Genomic DNA, 17,946 nt, shown 5'->3' with positions numbered 1-17,946 from the left:
TGTGAACAATGTAGTGACTGATGGAGGTGGATTGCTTGGCACATGAAAACTTTAACGTAGCAGAACTACATCTCTAATATTTAAAGCAGGGAGTTACCTGAACAGTTGTGGCTTCCGTTAGCTTTTTCAGTGTTGTATAGCTTTGTATATCTTTTATAGAAGCTAGCATTAGAATTATTTATATTATGCATTGTATAGATTAATCTAGCTCTTTACAAGGAACAAATTACCATTTTTTCCCCTTGATAAAAAATTGCCTATTTCTAGCACCCATTGACTTGGATGAACAAGAAATGGCACTATTTATTAGTAAATTCTTGGTTTCCTCTAACTTCATTTATTGAACTGATTTCATATTCTAGATAAACAGTCACGAATACAAGAGTCCTTTATCAATTTTTGTCTGTAGGTTAGTGCTTAGTAATTAATTCACAGCCAATTCCCCTTTCTTTAGTGAAAATAAGTCCCCTGAAAACTTGATATGATAATTTATTTGCATAGTGGATCAAGCATGAGAAATAATCAAAGGAATGGTAGGAATTCAGCCTTAAATTAAGCTTATGGGTAAACAGGAGAGGCAGACCAGTGGGGCTGAAAAATCATTCTTTTTGCTTTACATTAATTCCATGTTTGATCTTACTGCAAATAAATTGCTCTTGAGAAACTGATGCAGTGATTACATTTATTTATGCTGTATTTAATTAAAAACTACAGAGCTCATATGGACTCAAAGGCATGCTGCAGATTTTCTTAAGATTTATGACCCAAGTTTCACCCTTAAATATGTTTAACTAGAAAGGCTTTGAGTTTCTGCTAGGCCAAATTTAATTACATACAAACTCCTGTAACTGTAAAATTACGTTTAAATAATCTTTTGATATCGCTGTCTTTGTGTGAAGCAGCAGAATATAGGTTATTTTTCTTTTCTTTAATAATCAGAGAATTTAAGTTCTGTGAGCATCCTTACAAATGAACATGAATTTCTGGAGGTTTATAATTGACAGTTGATGACTCTTACTAAAATCATAATATATAGTATGCATTAAACACCAGTGAATCTATATAGGATAGAAGTGATCCCTGCAGGGATCTCTGGTGTCTAATAGAAAAATAAACTTGGTTGAAGCTTTCTTCTGGTTTGAATATTTGTAAAATGTAAGAACAGCTAATCTGTATTAGACCAGACTTTATTCTCAAATGTTAATTCTGTCCCTTAGCATGGTGAGAAGAAAATGATTAGAGAAGGTAGTAGGGAATGATCATGTAACAATGCTTGCACATTAAATTTCAGCTCAGGGACTTTGAATTAGAGAGAGTTGCACTTGTTCACACACATGGCTTCCCTCCTTCTAACCCTGTCTTGCAGGACTGAGCCTCTGAACACCTGCAAATCTTTAGTGTTCACCGTGGTCTGCCACCAGGAGTAGCACATCTTGCCCTTCCATTGTATGAGGAAGAAACTCTTGCTTTCCTGAAGTTTGCTTCCTTCCATGTGTTTGCAGGGGTTTTTCTCTCTTCCCCTCCCCGCCCCCCCCCCCCCCCCCCAGTGTATCTAGTCAAGGTTGAGCATTGCATTGAGCTGTGTTACCTTCCTGAGTAGAAGCACTAACAGAGTGGCTTCCATAAAAGTTACAGAAATTCAGTGTATTTGACACCAAATGCCCTTGAAATAACCAAATACCTTAAAATTTTGAGAGGAAAGGGGAAGGGCCGACAGCTGAGTGTATAGAATTGGGGGAAACAGAAAGCTGGTGTTTCTGAGAGCTGCTGCTGCCCAGAGTTGATAGAAGGGCTGGCCCAGAGCAGCTCTGCAGAGCCCCACAGGTCAGGCTTGTGTCAGGGCACTGTTGTCTGTGCCTCCTGGTCAGCTCCAGTGGTTACACATGTAGCTGTGGTTTGGGTTTGCCATATGGTTTGGAACTGGATTACAACTCACTTCCTGAGTTTTGTCCCAGTTTATGCTTTCCATGCAAACTGTCATCAGCTTGAGAAACTGAAAGGCCGCTGGGGTTATCATAGAAGGCATGTTTCATTTGGCACAAGATGAGCACTGTCATACATCCTACACTTCAGCTTTTGTAAATCAAGGCCTGCCTCTCAGCACATTTTTGCTTTATCTCTCCTGACTTACGTGATGTGCTCTTCACCTGCCTGCTTCTTATGTGGCTCTGACATACTATGGTTCATGAAACAGGAACAAAATGAAAGTGACAGGCAACAAGCTTTGGATGTTTCATTTGTTTGCTTGGATACACGTGTATTATAGTCAGATCTAAAGTGAGGTTGTCTTGAGTGGAAGGTAATCAGGGAGGAAGCTGATTTTTCACCTATAAATTTCCATGTAAAGAAAGCCATCTTTTTGTAGAAATGCAGTGCATACAGTACAAATACTGTACTTGAAAGGTATGTTGGAACTTCCTCTAGCTTCTGTATAACTTCAGGTTTTATGTACTCTTTTTCCTAAATACTGTATACTCCCCTCTAGAGATTATTAATTTTCAGGGGAAAAAAAAGATTGTTTTCTTCCTTAATAAAAGCTTCAAATTAAATTCTAGATTGAGTTCCTGAACACAATGCAGTTGTTAGCCAGCAGCGTTCTGGCAAAATTTAGTTTAGGTGCTTAAACAATACTGGTACTAGGAGACCTTGGTTTCTAGACTGCTGAGAAGTCATCCCCATCCTCTATTTCTTATGTCTGAATAGAGCAAATTGTTATCTGGTCTCAAGGATAGTCTTAAATAATTTCAGAGTTAAGGACAGGTGTCTGAAGGCATTATGGATAGTGTGCTTTTATTTTGTTTTCTATGTAACTATTTCCTGTATGGCCAAGGCCAGTGTGCTGGAAAGTACTGAACCCATGATAGTTTACATAGATGCATTTCTCCAGTAACTGAAATAAATTTGAAGAAGGTAAATTGATGGAAATTCCACAAACATTTTTTAATATATATGCTTTGAACTACTGGTTTAACAAACCCAGCTTCTTCATCCAAAAGCTATGTTGAGTAACTGGGAAATTGTATTGAGAGAAACTTCATCTTTAACTAGATATATCTCTGTGTTTTACTTTCTCAAGGTTTTATGAATTACCTTGTCTACTTTATGGTTTTGCTCTTGGCAAGCTTACTTACTTATCTATCCTAATTTTCATGTAGCTGTTTGATGTCTTTTTCTTAAGATTTGACATAGTTTTTGTAAGTGATAAAAATCTGCTTAGAAAAATATGTCATGGAATGTAAAAACTTAAAATCCAAAAGCCTAAAAAAATGAGATAGCTGTGGTAAGTAAGAGTGTTGGTTATGTTGCAGACTGTTCCAATTTCTTTAATGTGCATTTAAGTGTTTCTGAAATTTATGCTATAATGATAACCTGTAGTGAGTCGGGCAGGCAGCACAAAATTGGAGAATTCCTGAATTTTGAATGTACCATTGTTGGGGATACTTAACTGAACCTGAAATACAGTTGAGGTTTTGTGATGATTTTGCAAAATATACCAGTAGAAAGTGCAAATGTGTGAACTTATAGTTCAGGGACAAAAGGAAGATGACATGTGAGCTGACAGCAGTCTTTTAGAGCAGAAATTAATCAGTGTGGTTCAGTTTTCCTCTTAGACCTAATTTCATAAAAGAGATTTCTCCCATGAATAAGTTGTGTTAGTTAGTGTGAGGTGTAGCTGTGGTTTCCTTCCCTTGGAGCTTGTTATTTTCACTCCCAAGACTAATGAGAAAATGACTGAAATAACACAGCCTAACATTTTATGTTGTGTGCAGTGTTCATCAAACTGGAAAAAAAGCTATGGTGGGAGAAAAAAAAATGTAGACAGTGATCCCACAGACTCTTGCCTTGAGATTTCCCATTTCCCATAACTGCTTTGCCCACATCAATTTCCTTCTTGGTCACTGGTCAAGTGTTGCAAAAAATTCTAATGTGAAGTGTCTTTAGGACTGAATGCTGAGTTGAGAATACATTTCTTCCCCCCCTGAATTCTTCTAGATCTTGTAATGGATGTACAGATAGCTTTCTGTATTTAATAAACACTCTCACCCAGCTGTGCATGTGAGGATCAGGTATTATCATCATCACTCTGCTGCTGTGCCATTTATAGGTGTCATTCATATTGTTTTATCATCTAATGCAAAATAATAAATAAGTTTTAAAGAGTGATTCCTGTTAAATAGGAAAGAGTTACATTAGCTGTCAGGCTACCTGAAGCCAGAACCTTTGGTCTTTGATCCCTGTATGGAAGTGTTTTGTAGAAAACAGTGGAAATAATTGTGATAAGCTCCAAATATTACTATTATTTTCACTTTCCTAATCAGGTTGGATTAGTATAAAGTTGATCCCCCTACAGAACTTAGCTTCTTTTCAGTTGTTTTGATTTACTGTACTTGGTATGTTGCTTGAGCAATTGGAACTCTATTCAGTTCCTAAATTTTCTTTAAAGTTCATTTAGGTTTTGTAATGTTTGCATCAGCTTGGGAGACTTGAATTGTCTGAATGTCCAAAGATTTACTCTTGTTTTTCTTCGCTTCCTGAACAGCCTGCATTTTTTATAGCTAGACCTTCTCCTCAAGGCCCTGACTTGACTAACAAGTGCAAAATGACTGTTCTTTGTTAATTTTGTACATTTCCCCCTTCATTCAGTGCACTTACCTCCAAAACTATTATTACTGAAGTTCGCAGGGATCTCTGAAATGGCTAGTGCTTTTCACTAATGTCCTTGTTGCCTTCACTGAATAATAATAATTCAAATTTCCAACTCTTTGTGATAGGTTATCACAATTTACCTTGAATGAAAGATGAGGGAAAAAAAAAAGGCTGAAAAATAGCCATTCTTTTGGTAATATAATGCATATAAGTTTAAGTAGCTAAATGTCTTGGCTACCTCATGGAAAATAGTTATCAGACTCCTCACTGTGTGAGGTGAATCTGTGTGACCAAGGAGCTGGTTGTGCACTTACATTGTCAGCTGTCTTCATGTTCACCACTCACAAGTCAGACTCATTTCAGAACTTGATGCAGGGCTAATTTTACAGTACCTCGCTTTTCCTGATACCCCAGCTCCTCTCAGAAAAAAATACATCTTTAGTGTCCTAACGTTCTGGTGGTTTATCTTTTCTACTCTGTGAGCAATGAAGAAATCACATAATTTTTGGTTCACCAGCATAGCCTGGTAAAATTAGCCTTTACCAAACAAAAATCTTGGCTGTATGGGCAGATTGTATTTTTGGCAGGCATGTGTTTCTTTGTTGCAGAATACAAGCCTCCTGGGCAGAAGGTTAACTGCTGGAACATAAGATGAAACACCATCTTTCAGATCAGAGTGGCAGGGTGGCACCAACACCAGAACACAGACCAGAGAGCTTTGCAGGACGTAAAGGAAGATTTAGACAGCAAGAATTCTCAGTGCAGGTGGGAAGGGTATACTGTTCAGAGTAGTGTTTGTGAACCAACTTAACTTCAGTCAACTGAATTTACTAAAGTTGTTTTAAACAGCTTTGGTCCAATTCACAAACTGAAATTTTATGTAATTATGGAATCTTTCATGTACCATCAAACTAAACTGTCCTTTGTTATTCTTTAATACTCTATGTATTCATTCACTCTAGAAAGTGTTGTTTTAACTTTCTTACTCTGGAATGAAAGTGTTACTTACATAATTTGAAAACAATTATGTGCTCTTATATTACTAGTCTAATACAAATATTGTGCAGTGAATTTATTTATGTTTTCTTTCTGTCTAATCATTGTAGTAACACCAACTTCCCAGCATACTTATTACCTGGGAATTTTCATGATAATTTTGTTTAACTTGATACAGAAATTTCATGCTTCTTTTTATTCTAAGTGCAACTGCACAGGGAAAAGCTACCATGGGATCTATGTTGTTCTGCAAAGACTAATCTTAAACACATTGATTAACTACAGGTTTCTCGTTACTCGGTCAGCTATCAGCCATCATAACTAATGTTTCCTTATTTTTGATTAGTATTGTAAGAGAAGGAATTATATGTTAATTACAGCAAGATACAAGAGTTGTCTGTTAATTCCTGGTTGAATTTTCAGTTACCAGTGAAATCTCAGTTTTGACTCCAGAGTTTCCCTGCAAAGCTGAGATTTGAGAGGTGCATGATCCAGGACAGCATTTTAACAGCCAGCGTTCTGGAATCTGTTGGGAAAACAGTGGTCAAATTTAGGGATTAGGGTTAAGCCCAAAATAAAATACTGGAAATGCCTTCCAGTCATCTCTCCTTCCATTTTTAGTATGTATGTCTTAAATTAGGAGTATTGACATTCGGAACTTTTAAGAAAACTTGGGTTAAAGATACAGTCATAATATAAAAATGAAACCCCAGTGTTTCCTGATCCATCTTTGACTGACAGGTGACTTCTGTGCCAGCTGAGTGTTCATCTGATAGCAGATGGTGCAGTCTATGAAGGCCACTTGGGTCCTTCAACAGAACTGCTGTTCTTAATTGCATGAATGTGGAAGCTCTTTTTCAGAACAATGTTTTTTGAGTAATAGAAATGTAGTGCATATTCTCTGTAGAAACATGTGCTGTATTTAGCTCTGTGGAAAGAGGTGTATCCATGTGATACAACCAGCTCTCTTAATTCTATGGCTCTGCTTGCCCAGAGAGGGTTGTTTTGCCTGCTCTTGGCAGGCCTGGGAAGTGGCAGAACCGATCCTCTGCTGCCCTTAGATGCCTGAGACATTTCAGTGGCTTCAGGTCTGTGAGCTGCTGATTTTTTTGCTCTGTGTGTTCTGTAGCCACACGAGGGCAGAGACACCCAGTGTTGTGTGCAGCCACAGTGCCCTGCCTGCTGTATAAAATATTACTGGTACCAGTATCTCAGTGCAAGTCTGTTGGAAAGCTTGCAGAATGTAGCTAGATGAAGTACAGTGGTGCATGCTCTTGGTGTGAAAGTCATTGAATTAGTCTTTAATTAATCTCCCTCTACCACTGGTAAGGAATCATGGTAATTATATTGGTTTAAAGTGTAATTATTATGCATTATTCTCTACTTCAATGTTTCAAGACTAGAATATTGTACAAAGACAGGGAAACCAACTCCAGGTTTCCTAAGTGTGCTTTTCACGCATAAAAGCTTTTACAGGGTGTTAGGGTGTTGACCTGAAACAACAGATCAGTTGCTGCCTTGCAGCCCTTCTGGCTGGTTTTCCACTTGTACTTTTGCATTTCAAACTTTTCTTGTTGTGGAGGAGACATTCTCCTAATAGTCCATTATGTAGCTTATTGGTTTTGCCTGGTAATGTACTGAGTAAGTAATAACCACTGATTAGTAAACACTTTCGTAGAATACTGGTTAATACTTGAGAGAGAAATCTAGTTCAAAAAGGGAAAAGCTTTCAAAATAATAGGATGGCCTTACAGGTAACTACTTACGGTTTGATGATTGCATGTTTGATTTAGAGTTTTGATCTAGTATGTAGCTCTGGATTCTATTCTGACTTTCCTATTAACCAGAGTGTATGCCTGGACAAGTCAGTTATTTGTTTTTAATCTTCATTATACTATAGATGAAATTTTACAGTACTGCCCAGGGTTATTAAATATTCTAGTGCCTGCTCTGGATTGTTTTGCCATAGGAAATGGTTGAATCTAAAACTTTACAAGATTTTAATAGGAATGGGACATTTGTAAGGGAATCAGAAACAGCCAAGGATGAAATAGTTACTGACAAAATTAGAAATTTTTCTTCTACTTGTTTTATGGTTTAACCCCAACTCTGTGCATAGGGAATTAGAAGGATTGTTCATGAAGAAACAGGAACCCTACAGCTTCACGATAAAGTTTCTGAAATCATTCATTGTTTGTCACTTGCCACAAGATCATATCCTTATATTGATTTGTAGTGAAACATCTTGTGATTGATATGTCTGGAACTTGAATTGAAACAAGCAATCCTGAGATAATAAAAAAGGCAGTGGTAACATTAAAAAACCCTATAACTATACAGCTAAAAGATACACTTATTTGTTGGCATTCAGTAAACAAAAAGTTAAAGGAATTATGTTGTTCCTCTTTTGCTCTTTGATCTCTGCTGCTTTTCAATGTGATGTAAGTTACTGGTACTCATTTCTTGGTTCTTAGCTGTTCTAAACGACACTAGTTTTGCAGTGTACTAAATAACATATGCAAATGCTTTTAGTTTTCCTTCTGAATCTTGTAATTTAGTAATTCACCTATGCACTGGAAATTTTACTGCTTTTTTTCCCTGATGTTATCAGTGCATGCAAGATGGGCAGTAATGGCAGTGGAGGTTTTGGGTTTTTTTCTTTCTGGAATGATGATCAGGGTTATTCCTATGTCAGCAGAGTGCCCTGGCAGCCAAAAAGGGTTGTGTCCTGGCGTGTATCAGCATCATTAGCCAGTCAAAGAAGGTGGTGGTCCTAATGTGCACTGTGTTGTTGCTGCCCCACCTTGACAACTGTGTGCATTTTTGGGTATTTTCTCAGTACGTGAAAGGCATCAAACTATGGGAATATGTCCACAGGAGGGAGATCAAGATGGTGAAAGATCTCAAGGAGCAGCTTAGGTCACTGGGTTTGCTCAGATTGGAGAAGAGAAGGCTGAGGGGTGACCCCAGAGGTGCTGATTTCCTCTCTCTGGTGAGCAGTGACAGGACATAAGGAAAAGGAATGAAGCTGCATCAGGAAGAGTTCAGACTGGATGTTAGGGAATGGTTCCATTCTGGAATGATGGCTTGTCACTGGAACAGGCTCCCCAGGGAGGTGGTCGCAGCACTAAACGTGGTTTAGTTGTTTCAATTCAAGGACCACCTGGATGATGCACTTGGTCCTGTGGTTTAGGTTTAGGCAGTCCTGTGAGGAGCAGAGAGTTTAACTCAGTGATCCTCATGGGTGCCTTCCAACTTGAGAGATTCTGTATTTTCTTTATACACAGAACTAGACATTCCATACTAGAATGTTTTTTCTTTTCTGCATTTTAGATGCCTTGTCAGGAGCCAGAGAAAGCTGGGAGTATGATTCAGGAATGAGAGACCTTCTGAGTCCAGACCTCCACAGTCATTTTATGCTACAAAAGGTGTTGGAGTATGGTAGAAGCAATGTGACTCAGCAGGCTGCTCTGCAAAGACTTCTAGCTCAGACCTCAAATTTTAGCAACTCTGCTGGAGGAAGCCACTTAGAACTTACCAACACTGTAAGTGCATTTTGTATTTAAGTTTGCTTTTAAGTTTTGTAGGAGGACTGGTGGTTTGGTTTCGCTTGTTTTTATTTTTGAAGAAGCATATTTATTCCACTCTTAGAGCCCTTATTGAAGTAATTTTTACTTTATTTTTCAGAAAACCAATGTGATTTTAGCAATAATGTAGTGTATGGTGTTTCCAAAGCTTGATAACCAAGTTGTGTCAAAAAAGTTAGGAATCTGTGAGTGGTCAAACTGAAGTTCCTAACTGATACAATTTAATGGAAGATTTGTTTATACAAATGTCCTCCCAATTAATTTTAAGTGTGTCAGATTGCTCAAAAGTGTTGTGCAGCAGAATTCTTCACATGTTATTTCATTACTACCCACTAAATTATTTGGTACTTCCTTTCAGCCCTTGGTGTGCTTTTTTATTTCTACAGGCAAATACTATTTTCCATTTTAAAAAGCCCACATAACTCAGTGTGCTGGTTTTGACTGGAGAAAGGTGAATTTTCTTCACAGTGACCAGTGTGGAACTGTGATTTGGAGAACACTTTTGAAGGAGTAAGATATTATTTTTTGCTTCTTCCCCATTTGTATTGAGACTATGTTTATATTTTAATTTTAACCCAGGCATCTTAAAAATGACCACCTATTTTGTAGCATGTTTCTTGTTTATGTTGCCCAGAAGCTTAGCTGGAGAGGTAAAAGATGCTAAAATGAAAGTGAAAAATTTGTAATTAAAAAAAATTACTCTCCATTGGCATGCTTGACCTTGATGAAGTAGACTCCTAGTTCATGATATCATAAAATAATTTAAGCTGTAAGGGAAGCCTCAGGAGGTTGTCTGGTCCAACATCCTACTCAAAATGGAAGTGATTGCTGAAAATGGAGGAAAATCAATGTGTTCCAGCCACATTATTTAAAAAGAAAAAGATGAAAAGTCTCTTGACAATGCTTGCAAAAGCTTTCTTGTTTACCCAAGTTCCTAAACATGAGCTGATATAGGACCTGTTTCCATATGCAGAGTAAAAAAAAAGGTAGATATTAAAAATTCCTCAAGAGGGAAAAGAGTTTAAGAAAATTGATATTTTCTTAAAGGAATTGTGCCCTCATTTTTCCTAGGGAGTATAATAAGAGATCAGCTGTGGTTCAATCATGAGCTCACTCAGAAGCATATGGGAGCAGAAAACAAGCAGGCACGCATGTATTATTGTCATGGTTTGACACTGTCAAACCACAACAATTATAAAGAGAATAATATGGGGGGATTGAGAGATTATAGGCCATTTAGTTCTATTACTTGTGGGGAAATAAAAGCAATTTTAAGAGAGAGCAGAGAACATGTAGATTTGTAAAAGAATTATCAAGTCCATGCAATATAATACCTCCTTCAAGAGGAGATGGAAGACAAACAATACACATTGCGTTTCTCTGGTAAAACATCTGACCCTGCCTTGAATGATGTTCTCATCATCAAGGCAAGAAACATAATTTAAGTGTAACTACTGATGGTTGTACAGTGATGATTCAGAAGTTTTGTGCTGTCACACATTTACAGAGATATGATACAAAGCTGCAGTGTGTAGTGTTACTCAAGAATGCACAATGTGATGGCTGCTGCATTGCTACAACATGTAGAAATCTAAAAAATAAAAATGCAGGAGGCTGATAAAAAATACAGATTCCCAGGTTTCATAGCTTTCTGAGTCAGAGGAGGACATCAGGAAAAGTTTTTTTTACCCCAAGGGTGGTTGAGCACTGGAAAAGCTTCCCTGAGCACTGGTCACAGCACCAGCCTGACAGAGTTCAAGAACTGTTTGGACAATGTTCTTAGGCACATGGTATGACTCTTGGAGTGTTTTGTGCAGGGCCAGGAATTAGACTTGATGATCCTGACTGGGTCCCTGCCAACTCAAGATATTCTATGATTTGGTGATCTCTATATTCCTTCTATGCTTGCTGTCTTGAAAGATGCCTGATCTTTGTTTTAATCTGTTACACTTCTGCTTTAGAGTATTTCTTCTATGCTTTTCAAAACCACAGTAGAGTCATCAGTTTCTCATTTATATCTAGATGAATACAAGAACATCTTCATTTGACTCCTGTTGAGCACTGGTGTCATGGGTCATATGTAAATTTTTGCTTTGGCTTTATTAAAATGGAGAGAGAAAGGAGCGGGAGAAAATTGAGAGATTATTTACTTTGGGTTTCAGTATTTATTCATCTTTCCGCAAAATTTAATACTATAGGGCATGCTTACAGCAGTCTAAATTTAGGCTCTTCGAAGAAATAAACATAGCCTTCACAGAGCTGAGATTTAATATAGGTTCTTCCTTCTCTGTTTCTTTCTCAGATCTTTTAATGAGCTGTGTTTGCCACAATGACAAGCGAGCTGCTCCCTAGCATTCATCCTCAGATATTATAGATCTCAGCTTTCCCATTCTTAAAAGTTGAGTTCAGTTAATTAGTTAAGTGTCAATTCTTGTTATTAATGTCCTAGTTTACTTTCTGGCAGGCTTTTTTTAGCCTCATTTTGATTTTAAACTGTGCAGTCAGGCTAAAGACATCCCTTGTGGTGAAAATGTACTCCTACTGCATAGATTATACCCCTCAGTCAAGACAGAAGGTGTCCATGCTGTCCTTAACATTTGGGTTTTCCATTTGCAAAAGCTAAATGAACATTAGTCCACTGTGCCTAGGGAAGAAAAGAATTTTATAAGGGAAACTTCTTTTAAATGCATTTTTATATTTTTGGGAACATGCAGCTCTACAGCATTTTATGAAAACATAATGCCGGCCCTGAAGCATTATTCTTCATCACAGGAGTGATGCAATTTTTTAAACAGTGCTATTTGAAATTCAGCCATTTATACTCATTAATATATGTTCTGGTTTGAAAGCAAAACCAGTGAGAGACTCTAAGTCAGAAATACAATTTATTGGGAAAAGGGAAAAGAAACAAAATACATGCAATAATACAAAAGGAAGACCACTGACAAAGTCAGAATACAGCCTGACACCCCTTTGGTCAGTGTGTTGGTAGCACTCCAAATTGGAGTGGCTGCAGTCCTCTTGGAGTGGCAGATGTGGTTTCTGTTGGAGCAGTGGTCCTGCAGAAAAGGTGTAGTGGTCCAGTGGAAACCCCAGTTCTGTCCTCTTGGAAACCTGTGAGAAGGCTGCCAGCCTGTCTGAAAATCCCAGAATATATCTAGGTAGGAATGCTTAGCTCCTCCCCCCTGGGCAGAGCATTTCACAATGGGCTGATGTCATTCTGAGTCATGCAGTGGGTTCTTGATCACCTGTTAAACAGAAACGTCTCCTGGAGGGAGTTATCTCTGAGTCCTGTGGCAAGACACTGAAGGGCCCATTGACAGGAGATAAGGAAAACTGCCCAGAAGACAACTGCTACACAGATGGCAACAGAAAACATCCTGCTTTTCAATGTTGGACATACAGCAAAAATCATTTTGCTATAATTTGATTTATTAAGCCATGTTTAAATTCAGTTTTTGTTTTACCCGAATAATTTATTCTGTAATCTTTATAGGATGTTAATCCCTTTCAGCGTTTTCCAGATTTGCAATATTAAACTTAATTATTAAGAACTCGTTCCTATTTATAACTCTTTCCCCTTGGTACCAACAATTATAACTAAAATATTAACCTTTCACATGACTTGTCACCACTTACTCATGATGTAACTATTTGTGCCAATAGGAGTCCTCATGTGTGTGTGTGTGTTTGGGAGCTGTAAATAATTTAAATCTTCATGGACAGAAAAGAATGCAAGCATTTCGAAGGATTTGTTGGTGCATGTGGATGTTTGGGAGCAGCCATGGGATCTCAGTGTGCACCCTACAGTGCCACAAGGAGGGATGGGATTCTGATCCAGCAAATGCAGTATTGCTGTTCTATGAAAACATCACACAGGCAATATCTCATTATAATAGGCATATTTCACATTAAAATTCCACTGAAGTTTAATAAGCAGAAGCAGTAAGATTTGCTTAATTACCTTTACATATTCTCCTTGTATGTGATTAGAATACACTTGATTTTTTTTAATAGAATGTGTGCATATAAATGGTAAGGCATGTATGTGTGCCTAATGCTGGTTTCTGTTGCCTAAATGAGGTGTGAAGATGAATGTATTTATTGTCAGAAGTAACTTAATTTACATAAATAAAAACCCATTGGGTCTGTTTCATTTGCCTCAATGATAAGATCTCTATTTCTTTAGCTGGAAATACATCTGGTCTGCCGAGAAAAGTCTTTAAAATGTGACCCCAAGTATGTTGATACGTGGTGTTTTTTTAACTATCCATTCCCTAGTCTAGTGAGATCCAGAACACTTTGATTTTCCCATCCAAAGACACTCCTGCTGTACTAGAACCTCTTGGACTTCACCTTCCTTGCCAGAGCTTTTTTACTTGGAAAAGATTTGATGAGAATATGGTTGTCTTACCGAGGGGAAGGGTACAGCTGTATTTTTGAGGACAGAGTGTGGTAGAATTTTGTTATGACCATGTTTTAGGAGGCTGTGTTGCTATTTCCTCCTCAATGCAGCCATGCCACAGATGTGGTTATTCTTAGTTAGAGAGAAGAGCTTATTTACAGAGTTGCCAGAATTACTTCCTGCAGCATCTCACTCTTCTGGCCAACCACAAAGTGTGCATAATCCTGCTTTTTATCTTGTGCAGGGCTGTCAGTGCAACATGGATGTGTCTAGGTGGGAGGGTGTTGATGCAGACTGCTCCACCTGCCAAATCTGCACTTCTCATCTCAAGAGGAGCTGGTTTTTTGAATGTCTCTATCAAGTACAAACAGCAAACTAGTACAAAAATGTTCTTAATGCATTTCCTGTAACTGCTCTGGTATATGCTCTTACTTATCTCCCCCTGTCTGATTTGCATGTCTGAATCTCATCTGGAGATACTAATGACATCACTGGGCATGAGAATGGACTCTTAATTTGCATCTTCCTGGCAAAGTATGCTTTATGTACATCAGAATTAAAGCAACTAAACTGGATTTAGTTCTAGCTATGGACTCTCTATCAAATGCAGATACCATCTCTATTGTGTACATAGCCCAAAAGTTTGTAAAGTACAAAGTTAAACTGAAAATACATGTAACAAAGCAACATATAGTTGTGTTAGCATTAGCTTCTCAGCATGATCACTAGCAGATGAGAACTCAATGTCTTTGTTTTAGGAAGCATCATGTTATCTGACAATAGATAATCTTACTGCAATACCTCTTTATTAGTCAGACTCAGTGAACGTCTGCCTTGCTAATTTTTCTTCCTGGAGAGCATTGAGCTGCAAGTTATGACAGACAGAACCACTGTTTTGAGAAGGCTATTCTTTTTAGTTGACATAGTTTATACTGAGCAATAGTATTCTGAAAGTCTCTATTGCATTTTTCAGGAACACATGACTTTTCCTTTCCTACCTGGATCTGCTCCTTAATCAGGCAAACCTAATATGCTGTGATCTACTTATATTAATAGCTTTTGTGTATAAAGGAGCACACTTAGTATTATCATTGTGTTTACATTTACGTCAGGCTGTAGTGAGGCTTGTTCTGGATAATTGCTTCAAACAGTATCAATGCCCTGCTTCATCCTGAGTCACAATAAGCATTTATGTGCTCTGTGGTACATGCAAATGTAAATTAAGTGATTTACATGTAAATTCCATACTGCTGTCATGTTATTGAGCATATAATAATTTATTGTAATTCTTTAATGTTAAAAAATGTACTTAGTACTTTAGAAGGAGAATATCATAGAGGTGCTTGGTATATGGCATATGTTCATATGTGATATTCTGTGATGAAATTCAAAGCACTGAATTTAATCTCTTTGTCTGATCCTTTCTCCAGCACATCAGGCAATTTGACAATACATCAATTATTCTGTTACTTCTTACCTTACCTCCTACCTTGACTGTTGGATAGCCAGCTGATATTTCTACTGTCCTTTGCTGTGTGACTATCAGGGCATGTGTCTACATGACCAACAGTCTTTCATTACAAAGACTGAAGTTGCGATTACCTGATGATAAAGAATGTCTGCTTGTTCATCTTATATATATAAGCTTTTATGTGGCACAAGTCAGTGTAATGTTAATGTGTTTAGAAGTTAAAAATTATACTGCTTAAAAACATGGTATCATTCACCCTCCAAAAAGATGTATGCTTTGTCTGTGTAGTGTGATTTTTTTTTAGACTACATTTTGGGCTCATTTTAACTAAGCAAGTAAATGTAGATTTTAAAATTGATTCCTTAGAAACAGGAAGGATTGTCTGGTTACCTAAGAAAGCAAAGCTACTTTTGCAGGGGATGAGGGAAAAAGGGATTCCTAGAGATTTGTGGCAGTCTAGGGATAGTCTTGTATCTCTCCTAAATGTGAACCATTTTCTCTTTTGCTAATTTACAGGCATTAGTTGTAAATTAAATGATAATCCTGTGGAAATTCTTTTGGGAAATGATCTTTTAAGGGAAAGTAGCAAGAAGTCTGAAAATAAAATTGTACTGTGAGAAAGCGAATTCCGTGGTTGGTTTGTAGGCTACTTTTGTTTGGTGTTGCTGTTATGAGAATCTACTTCAAAATTTCTCATTTAATTTTGGACACTTTTATGGTTTTAGAACTCCTTAATATTGCTATGTCCTTTTCTGGCAAAGTCTGCCCCTTTTATCCCAACCCTTCTCTCCAAATCTACTCTGTTTTAAAATAAATTTATTTTTGCCTTACTGTGGGAAGCTCTGCTCCTTTAGCTTTCCCACCCCTTCCTTTACAGTCAGGGAAATGGGCCCCAAAGCATCAGATATCCCATCCTCTCAAGGCACTTCTTTTTGAATGGGACAAAGTAATGTCTTTCTAGCTCTCTGCATGAGGCTAGTGTGGATAGGAAATACTTAGATTTTATGTATTTTGATGAATTTATCCAGTACATAGGCACTTTGTGGGATATGTTGGAATTTGGTTGTTTGTGTAGAGACTGCTTTTTCATGAGTTCTGTTCCATATTTGGAACATATTTGGGGACTCTTCCATATTTGGGAATCAGTACATACAATAAACCACAGGAGCTTCCACTTTTCCTCTTCTCCCCTTGCAGCCATGCTTTTCCCATATTCTGTATGCAACTTCTGCAATTTCTTTTTCATGCCAATAAAAATCATTGCTATAAAACTGTAGTCTAATCATGCCTTCAGTTGGAACTGAAATAGATAGAAAGAACTGAAATTAAAGATTGTAGTGGTGTGGACAGTTGAGCCTACTACAAAAGCTTTGTGCCCAGGATAATCTTGCCTTCTGTGTATGTGCTTCCAAACCAAGCATTGTTTCCTTTCTGCTAGGCTAAAAATAGAATCCAAGAATTCCATTAAAGCAAGAACTGATTATCGGAATATAGATTCAGGAGGTTTGGCTTGTCCAAAAGTAGGCACAAAGGCAGTTTTGTCTGACAGACTTTATGTTTAGGGGTGTGGGAAGCTGTTAGCTCTTTGATCTCAAGCCAGCATTGTAATGGACCTTGTTTGTCTCAAGCAGGCATCAGCTGTAATGGGATTATGCATTTTGTTTGTAGAGGCCTGGCTTCTATAGCTCTCTAAAATCATTGTCAATTATTAGTTTTTCTCTTAAAATGGACGTTCTGGATTAGGTCTGCCAGGACTCATCTATTTTATATGAAGTGTAGTTTTGCTGTCTTTTGAATTTCCAACATTATAACAGAGATAGAGGTGAGCAAATGGGAAATTACATATATATATATATATATTCAAAATTCTGTTACTATTTCCATCTGCAGACAATCATAGCACAGTGTGATGGGTGTCAGCACAGGTCACATTTGTTCAGGCAGACTATTAATAGATCTTTTTTGACTGAGGGTTTTAATTGGTTCTTTTACGTGACAGTTGAACAGTCTCTCTTACAAGCCTATGACAGAGATGAAGTGCAGAGAGTGATGGGTTTTGACCTAGTTTGGATGATGTGAAATGGCATATGGCAATCAGGCACTGTAACAAGGGTGTTTAAGTAGATGTTTTGAAGGTTTCAAAACTTCTGATTTAACTTAGTTGCAAGGACTTTGTATTTTTTTTCCCTCATTGCTCAGAAAATGCCTTTATGCATCCAATTTCCTTTGCTGTACTCAAGGAAGCTCTAGCTCTAGTGCAGGTGTTCAGAGCTTTTTGCTTTTCCAAATCCAGTTGTCTGAAACGAAGAGCAATTCACCTGGTACAATGGGCTAGCATCATTGCACACAGCTATACAGAATATAGTGTTAACATTGTTATTATTAGCAGTGGCAAGCTGAGTCTGAGGGCCAAGGTTAGTCTGGTGGAGCAAGATTACCCTCCTGGGTTCTGGTGTGCCAGAAAGATTACCACGTACCTCTTGTCACAGGGTTTTCTTTTTCACCAGCTTTTCTGCCTGCTCTCTGAGTGTGAGCTGCTGACTTAAGTTGGCAATGCCGAACTTCTATGAATCCTCATTTTTAAAAAAGATGGGGAGATGACTCATTGCCCTTTTTCTTATACATACACTACCCCCTTGTGTTCTGGTTACATGAAATACAGGGTTTTGGTAATAAAGTGAAAATCTTCATTGCAGTGCACAGTTGAAAATGGACTCTTAAGTACTTTTGCAATTCAGTGCTAATTTAGTTATAACAGAGTAACCAGCTGTTGTCCTGCCAACCCAGAGAGGCAAGGCAGAGTTCCCATAGAAACCTGTCAGTGACACAGTGAGATTCAT

At 37.7% G+C, this 17,946-nt stretch overlaps 1 protein-coding gene across 1 annotated transcript in view; it reads left to right on the top strand.

Moving 5' to 3' along the window:
• Positions 1–17,946, top strand: part of MCC (MCC regulator of WNT signaling pathway) — a 195,131-nt gene that overhangs the window by 33,427 nt on the left and 143,758 nt on the right. Inside the window, 1 exon segment of the mRNA XM_053932546.1 lies at positions 8,977–9,188. Within this exon segment, the coding sequence (XP_053788521.1) occupies positions 8,977–9,188 (212 nt within the window).

Source organism: Vidua chalybeata, chromosome Z (genome assembly GCF_026979565.1).
Source record: "Vidua chalybeata isolate OUT-0048 chromosome Z, bVidCha1 merged haplotype, whole genome shotgun sequence".
NCBI lineage: Eukaryota > Metazoa > Chordata > Aves > Passeriformes > Viduidae > Vidua > Vidua chalybeata.
Note: the sequence above shows the minus strand (reverse complement) of the source record. Positions and strands in the feature narration are given on the sequence as shown.